Raw genomic sequence first — 9,272 nt, forward strand, 5'->3', positions numbered from 1 at the left:
GAGATGCCTCAAGGGATGCACTTCCCTCCACAAAACTATTGGGAGCAAATCAACACTTCCCTAGGAGAATTAAGCTCCAACATGGGACAACTAAGAATGGAGCACCAAGAGCACTCCATCATCCTCCATGAGATTAGAGAAGATCAAAGAGCTATGAGGGAGGAGCAACAAAGACAAGGAAGAGACATAGAGGAGCTCAAGAGCACCATTGGTTCTTCAAGAAGAGGAAGATGCCACCCTCACTAAGGTGGACCCGTTCCTTAATCTTCTTGTTCTTATTTTCCTGTTTTTTGGTTTTTGAGCCCTATGTTTTATTTATGTTTGTGTCTTTACTATATGATCATTAGTGTTTAAGTGTCTATGTCTTAAAGCTATGAATGTCATATGAATCCATCACCTCTCTTAAAAGAAAACTGTTCTAAAAACAAAAGAACAAGAAGTACATGGTTTCGAATTCATCCTTGAAACTAGTTTAATTATTTTGATGTGGTGACAATACTTTTTGTTTTCTGAATGAATGCTTGAACAGTGCATATGTCTTTTGATATTGTGGTTTATGAATGTTAAATATGTTGGCTCTTGAAAGAATGATGAAAAGGAGAAATGTTATTGATAATCTGAAAAATCATAAAATTGATTCTTGAAGCAAGAAAAAGTAGTGAATACAAAAGCTTGCAAAAAAAAGAGAAAAAAGAAAAATGGCAAAAAAAAAAGAGAAAGAGAAAGAAAAAGCAAGCAGAAAAAGCCAAAAGCTCTTTAAACCAAAAGGCAAGAGCAAAAAGCCAATAGCCCTTAAAACCAAAAGGCAAGGGTAATAAAAAGGATCCAAGGCTTTGAGCATCAGTGGATAGGAGGGCCTAAAGGAATAAAATCCTGGCCTAAGCGGCTAAAACAAGCTGTCCCTAACCATGTGCTTGTGGCGTGAAGGTGTCAAGTGAAAACTTGAGATTGAGCGGTTAAAGTCAAGGTCCAAAGCAAAAAAAAAAAAGAGTGTGCTTAAGAACTCTGGACACCTCTAATTGGGGATTTTAGCAAAGCTGAGTCACAATCTGAAAAGGTTCACCCAGTTATGTGTCTGTGGCATGTATGTATCCGGTGGTAATACTGGAAAACAGAGTGCTTAGGGCCACGACCAAGACTCATAAAGTAGCTGTGTTCAAGAATCAACATACTGAACTAGGAGAATCAATAACACTATCTAAAATCTAAGTTCCTATAGATGCCAATCATTCTGAACTTCAATGGATGAAGTGGGATGCTAAAACTATTCAAGAGGCAAAAAGCTACTAGTCCCGCTCATCTGATTGGAGCTAAGTTTCATTGATATTTTAGAATTTATAGTATATTCTCTTCTTTTTATCCTATTTGATTTTCAGTTGCTTGGGGACAAGCAAAAATTTAAGTTTGGTGTTGTGATGAGCGGATAATTTATACGCTTTTTGGCAATTTTTTTACATAGTTTTTAGTATGATTTAGTTAGTTTTTAGCATATTTTTATTAGTTTTTAAATAAAATTCACATTTCTGGACTTTACTATGAGTTTGTGTGTTTTTCTGTAATTTCAGGTAATTTCTAGCTGAAATTGAGGGAATTGAGCAAAAATCAGATTCAGAGGTTGAAGAAGGACTGCTGATGCTGTTGGATTCTGACCTCTCTGCACTCAAAGTGGATTTTCTGGAGCTACAGAAGTCTAAATGGTGTGATCTCAATTGCGTTGGAAAGTAGACATCTAGGGCTTTCCAGAAATATATAATAGTCCATACTTTGTTTGAGTTTAGACAACGCAAACTGGCGTTTAACGCCAGCTCTCTGCCCTATTCTGGAGTTAAACGCCAAAAACAGGTTGCAAAGTAGAGTTAAACGCTAGAAACAAGTTACAAACTGGTGTTTAACTCCAAGAAAGACCTCTGCACGTGAAAGCTTCAATGTTCAGCCCAAGCACACACCAAGTGGGCCCGGAAGTGAATTTCTGCATCATTTACTCATTTCTGTAAACCCTAGTAACTAGTTTAGTATAAATAGGACTTTTTACTATTGTATTTACATCTTTTGATCATGTTTTGATGATTGAACCCTCTTTGGGAGGCTGGCCATTCGGCCATGCCTGGACCTTGTTCTTATGTATTTTCAACGGTAGAGTTTCTACACATCATAGATTAAGGTATGGAGCTCTGCTGTTCCTCATGAATTAATGCAAAGTACTACTGTTTTTCTATTCAACTCAAGCCTATTTCTTCTCTAAGATATCCATTCGCACACAAGAACATGATGAATGTGATGATTATGTGACGCTCATCATCATTCTCACTTATGAACGCGTGCCTGACAAACACTTCTGTTCTACATGCAAACAAGCTTGAATGTGTATCTCTTAGCCTTCTGATCGTGAGATTAGAGTCTTCGTGGTATAGGCTAGAACTATTGGTGGCCATTCTTGAGATCCGAAAAGTCTAAACCTTGTCTGTGGTATTCCGAGTAGGATCCGGAAAGGGATGGCTGTGACGAGCTTCAAACTCGCGAGTGCTGGGCGTAGTGACAGACGCAAAAGGATTACTGAATCCTATTCCAGTATGATCGAGAACCGACAGATGAATAGCCGTGCGGTGACAGCGCATCTTGAACCATTTTCACTGAGAGGATGGGAAGTAGCCATTGACAACGGTGATGCCCTATACAAAGCTTGGCATAGAAAGGAGTGGGAATGATTGGATGAAGACAGCAGGAAAGCAGAGGTTCAGGAGAAACGAAAGCATCTCTATATGCTTATCTGAAATTCTCACCAATGAATTACATAAGTATCTCTATCTTTATTTTAAGTTTTATTTATATTTTCATTATTAAAACTCTATAACCATTTGAATCCGCCTGACTGAGATTTAAAAGGTGACCATAGCTTGCTTCAAGTCGACAATCTCCGTGGGATCGACCCTTACTCACGTAAGGTTTATTACTTGGACGACCCAGTGCACTTGCTGGTTAGTTGTGTGAAGTTGTGACAAAGTGTGTGAATTACGTTCCGAGCACCAATTTGTTGGCGCCGTTGTTAAGGATCACAATTTCGTGCACCAACCCTTCAAGGCAGCAATTGGAGAGGGGGTAACAACAGTGGTAGTTAGAGACAGCATGGGAAGGATGATAACAGGAACAACCAATAGGATAACTACGAATTCCAGTCTAGCTACAGAAAGTATGGAAATTAGAAATGCTATCATTTTAATCAATAACTTTGGGATGAAAAAAATACTGATAGAATCCGACAATCTACCTGTGGTGCAAGCGCTAAAAGCAGGGAATAGAATTGCTGAAATTGAACCAATACTTAAGATATCCAAGCATTGAAGGGGGAAGATGATAGAATTGACTTCATATGGACTCCGAGAGAAGGGAATCAGGTAGCTTATAAAGTTGCTTTAATGGAGTTAATGAGCAAATTGGGAATAATTTGGAGCATAAGGCCTCCACCAGAAATCATATGTGTTATATATGGGATGCGGGTAGGATAGGATATGGTAGGATACACCCTAAATCCGTATCCTACCTAACTTCATACCTGAACCAATCTCTACCCTACCCGCAGTGGGTCGGGTAGCCTATCCTACCCGAACGGATTGGGCCGAATTGGATACTCATGGATAGGGTATGTATTGCCAACCCTAAGCTAAGGAGAGGCCTGTATAAGATTAAGCTTAGGCAACTAAAAGTAGCAACAGGTAATGCTATCAGCCAGCAGCAGAGACACGACCTAGCCAGAGAAGCTCAGATGGCCAGAATCCATGGTGGGAGACACGATCATATCGAACTAGGTATCTCAGCTACCGTTCCAAATTGGGAGAGAGTAGCGAAAGATACCTGGTGAATCTGGGCGTTGCCTCGTCGCCGTTAGCCTTCTGATGGAGATGGTCAGCCATGGGCGTCGACATCCGATTCTGAGTGCAGCCATGGCAGGGGCAGAAATGAGTGTTTGGCTGCAGGAAGATATCCAGAGTAGAGCCAAGTGCGTAACAAGGTTCGGACTTTGACTGCAGAACCATTGAAGTCAGCGGTGATATAGGTGTTGCGGTGTTGCTGGCGGCGTTGGCGTAGCAGGTCGTCTGTGAGTAAGGAGCTGATTCCATCTAGGAGGAGACTAGGCATGAAGCTGTCGCTGATAAGGGAAGAAGGAAGGGAGAGTCGGGCATCCATGGAGATTAGTCTTCCAAATCGGCAGCAGTGAGGAATAAGAGTCCGGTTTGCTTCAGTTGAGTGGGTTGGGATGGTCCACATTCCTGGATGGGTCGAGTCTTTGTAGAACTAAGCCCATGACAAAAAAAAAGCATTAGAATAGAAATAAAAAATACTATTTTAAGAACAATTGTTAGTTTATTAATTGTAATTAGGATTTTTTTTTTCTTTTCACAATTTTGAGGGTAAGGTTGTCGTTAAGAAAAAAAATAATATAATGAATAAAAATAGACCCAAAATCCAATTAGAATACTTCTATTAGTTAGTTGAAATTACTATAAATAAAAATAATAAGAATATAATATATTAAGCAAAAATTAATAATTATATCTTTTTCTCTTTAAAATTTTTTTAATGGAATTTTCTCTCTCTCTATTCTTCCGTGATTCTTTTATACACTTTTCTATTCTAAAACATTTCTGTTACATTTATGAATAGTCCCTTGATGGAATGTATTAGCTGTATTACTTTTGGATTATTTATTGTTAGCTTTGCTGAATTTTATATAAATCCTTACCCAAAATCTTTCTAAGAAAAAGCTCAAATAAAAATACAACCATTGTACACGTATTGACCTTAAAGCAACTGCAATATCAAACACAGTCAATATAATGAAACATAATCAACACTTAATCATTTGATTGAAATTGTTGCATCCTTCTAATGCAACATTATTCACAACCCAATAATGGCGGAAAGAATAAATTGTGACAAATGTATTTACATTTTTTTTCTTCTTGAATAGAAGAATATCTGATTGTTCTTCATCAGTCCCTGGCTTTACCCCAATTCTTTATCATCTCTAGAAGAATCTCATTCCATGTATCAATAGGACCAGGCAAACACCAATGAACACAATCATTTTGAACACGTTTGGGAACCCCATTAGCAAATGGAAAAGGGACCATATAAGCTCCTGGATGGCCATCTGCTCTCAACAATGATAACTTGGTCACATCCATTGCCTCTATCCTAAACCCTCCAAATTCTTTGCCTTTTTCCTTGGCAATTTCCACTTCTTGCATATCAATCTTTCTAATGGCAGCATTCATTCCTCTAAACTTCTTCCTTCCAAGCTTCATGTAAGGCCTCCTTCTTGCACAAGTACCTCCTTTATCCCAACCACCTTCCTCAAAATGAGAAGGAGAATATGTTCTCACAATTACATCCACTTTATCCCCCTTTGATGCTTTTCTCTCTATTATGGTATTAATAGCGAGCCTCAAAGCCTTTCTTATTGGGCCATACATGTCCATTTTTGTTGTGCAATTAGGATGTTGAAAATTTAGACAACCCACAATTGAACCACCCTCATAGTAAATTGAAGGAATATCAAACCAATGACCTAATGAAAGAACAATCAAATCCATTTTATCTAAATGCTCCGCCCACTTCTCATTAACACGGTCCAAATGCATTTTGTTATGGTAATTGGGCTCAGTTATCACTCTTTGCACACCTTCCACAAGAAATGGGGACCAATAGAAGGAAAAATGTACATTATGGGAAGGAAAGTGCCATTTGTTGAAAGCAATAGGGTTAGGAATTGAGGCAGTGGATAGCATGCAAATAAGAGAGTCAAATTGGTTCCTAGAAACTGAGTCTCCAATAAAAGCTATGTGCTTGTTGGAAACATGTTGGAGAAAAGTGTTTGGTCCAAACTTTGGAAGACTGCATTTATTTGGTTTCCATCTCCAATAGAGATATTCTGAGTCAGGCCTTCCATTGGCTTTGCAATTTCGGTTCTCTTTGATCAAAGGACATGAGGTGCTATTATACATAGGACCTTTTCTATAAGGGACCCATTTTCCATTCGTGTAGTCACATGATCGGATCTTATAAGCAGTTGCCATTTCTACAACAAAGGAACAATTAATAATTAGTCACTCAATTATAGATAGACCCGAACCGGCCGGCCAAACTGAAAATCGTTTGACTATGCCGTTCGATTGATAAGCCAATTGATTATGAACAGTCGTTCGAAAACTAGCTAAATTTTAATGGACTGTTCAAATTTATGACAAAAATTACTTTTTTATATATAATACATTATTTTTATTTTTAATATTATACCATAATATATTTAATGATACGAAAAAATAATACATTTAATTTAAATTAAATATATTAAAAATTAAAAAATATCAAATGTTATTATTTTTAAATAAAAAATTTGCAAATTAAAATATAATAAAATTAATAATTTTTTTATTTGATTATTTTTTATTATTCTATAACATAAAATATATGTATTCTTTTTTATTTAACTCTTATATTATATTTATATGAGAATATAAAATTTTAGTTAATTTTACACTTTTAATTTATATATTTTTAAAATTTATATTAGCATATATTTATTTTTGTTTTGTGTATTTGTTTATAATTTTATATATTATTTCATTATAATTCGATTATTCCGGTTAAATTATAGTTAAAATTTTAAATCAGTTGAACTGCTAAATCGATGAACAATAAACAATTTAATAACTGATTTGATTTTCAAAATCTTAGCATAAATACCCAAATTATTAATATTTTTATTTTTTAGAAGTTATTAAGAATCATTCTGGTTTTATTGCCCAACAGTAAGGTAAAGTTTGGTTGTTCTCCCTAGAATCAAGTATGGATTTTAGAATTGATTAAGAAAAACTTTTTATTTTTATTTTAAAAGCTTCTTGTCGAAATTACTTTTAGAGGAACTGCTAATACAAATCGTGTTATTTCCAAATCAGTTCTAACTTCTAACTAAATCAATTTTGCATAATATATATAATTAATTCTATCTAAAAGCCACCTATGTATATATAACTAAAGTATAATTAAACATACAAAAAAAAAAAACTTTAAGAGGAACTGTTAATACAAATCGTGTTATTTCCAAATCAGTTCTAACTTCTAACTAAATCAAATTTGCATAATATATATAATTAGTTCTACCTAAAAGCGACCTATATATATATATATATAATTAAAGTATAACTAAACATACAAAAAAAATTGTTGAAAAGTAGCTAGAGAAAGCATACCAATAAATTAAGGCAATATATTTAGTCTTAAAAATAAGATATTCAAAAAACTTGTATGTGCTTGTAGAATATATAAGATTTAATTTTTGCTTTGTTAGTTCTATCCAGTCATTAATATATTTTAACATCTCAAATTTATTAGAAACTAGCGACTTACCAGGCTGTTAAGTCTTTGTCTATTATTTTTTTATGTTCTTATTTACCTAATTATAGAATTGATAATCAATAATCTGAAAAGAAAAAAGACAGATAATAAATTATTAAAAGAAGCTTCCATAAAACCATCTTATATTGACCATGCAAACAATAAATAATTTTTAATAAATACAGTGAAAAAGTTTCATCACACTATCATGTATAGAAAAGTTAAAAATTAAACTGTTCAAATAAGGCATATATAACATCTTGCTCCTAAGAAGCACAATATATATATATATATATATGAGCAGTGTTAGGGCAGCAAATTTTATAATTTGTAGTTATTAATTAATGGCAGCTACTCCAATGAAGATGTTAAAAACATCTTCTTATGATGATCTTTGTTTAAAAAGTGTGACTTATTTGTTTAGCAACATTTTAAATAAAAGTAACATTTTTACTTTAAATAAAAATCAAGCCCTACAACTTATCATCCAATGGTCAAAATGAAGTATCTTCACATGATGACAATTATGAAATCTTCATTGGAGTAGCCACCTTAATTAATTATTAATAGTATTTTTAATAGTGTAAAATTATTCATTTTTTTATACTGATTAAATGCTAGCGAAATTTTAATAAAAGTGCTAGCCCCTTATATCCTAAAAATATGCATGCATGCACATGTACCTGTAATAGTGGTAATAAGAGGAGGAGGAGGAGGAGGAGTAGGAGAAGAAGAAGATGGTGGCAGTAGCGGTGGTGGTGCTGACGGAGGAGGAAAAGAAAGAGGTGGTGAAAAAGTAGAAAGAGAATGAGAAAGAGGAGGAGACAATGGATATAGCGGAGGAGAAAGAGGCGGCGGTGGCAATAGAAGAGGAGGAGGAGGAAGAAAAGGAGACAATGGATATAGTGGAGGAGAAGGAGGAGGCGGTGGCGGCAGTAAAAGGGGAGGGGAGGCAATAGCACTAGAAATTGAATAGTGAAGAGGATGATGAGTTTGTGGAGATGGTGTAAAGTATAGATAAAAGCAAAGGAAAACCATCGGAAAAAGAGACATGGGTGATGTAACCACATAGAGAGTGCATGGAATAACTCTCTTTGTGAGGAACATCGATGAATAATGATAATTCAAAGAAGGGTTTATGCTTCTCATTTTCTTCACTACTACTCACTCCTAGTTTCTTTCAGCTAATAAGAAGATTCAAGAGATATATGTCGGCAGTTAAGAAGAGAGAAAGACACAAATTCATTGCTGGGTTATCCATCTCAGCCTTAAACTTATTTGCAAACACATGGTATAGGAATCTCCATCATCTCGCTCTCTATTGTTTCTTGTCTTTTGGTCAAAACTACAACCATGGGTTTCTATCATATATTGATTATATTTTGAGTGATAATAATAATAATAATAATAATAATAATAATAATAATAATAATAATAATAATAATAATAATAATAATCTAAAATTATCTTATTTAATTTAATATTTATAATTTTATATAAATAATATTTAGAATTATATATTTATTACATTTAAAATTATTCCTTTATTTTAGTAATAATTAAAAAGTACAAAATAAAAAAATTTAGATTCTTTTAGCTTGATTTTTATTGTCTTTTAAATATGTTTTTTATATTTTGCTGTTTTTATTATATATTGCCCGAAGAATTTATTTATTTATTATTTTTTACGAGCCCAAAAAAACTGTTTTTCACTTGCCTACACATTACATACCCTCAAAGTAAACGTGCATGTATCTCCTCAACTCATTAAAGTGCATGGTGTCGTATTAAGCATATATTACAAAAATACAACTTCCCATACTGTAAAATTTGATGTTATTTTCATACAAAAGAATAATTTTAGATAACTGTAATAT

General features: G+C 34.1%; 1 protein-coding gene across 1 annotated transcript; it reads right to left on the reverse strand.

Annotated features, from left to right (window-relative positions):
* Nucleotides 1-4,830: 4,830 nt before the first annotated feature.
* On the reverse strand, nucleotides 4,831-8,750 carry LOC112750058 (xyloglucan O-acetyltransferase 1). Its single transcript, XM_025798575.2, has 2 exons — nucleotides 8,079-8,750; nucleotides 4,831-6,076 (listed from the first exon to the last, which is right to left on the reverse strand). The coding sequence occupies exons 1-2, from the start codon at nucleotides 8,542-8,544 to the stop codon at nucleotides 4,989-4,991; spliced, it is 1,554 nt and encodes a 517-aa protein (XP_025654360.1). The 5' UTR covers nucleotides 8,545-8,750; the 3' UTR covers nucleotides 4,831-4,988.
* Between the last annotated feature and the right edge of the window lie 522 nt (nucleotides 8,751-9,272).

Source organism: Arachis hypogaea, chromosome 15 (assembly GCF_003086295.3).
Source record: "Arachis hypogaea cultivar Tifrunner chromosome 15, arahy.Tifrunner.gnm2.J5K5, whole genome shotgun sequence".
Taxonomy (NCBI): domain Eukaryota; kingdom Viridiplantae; phylum Streptophyta; class Magnoliopsida; order Fabales; family Fabaceae; genus Arachis; species Arachis hypogaea.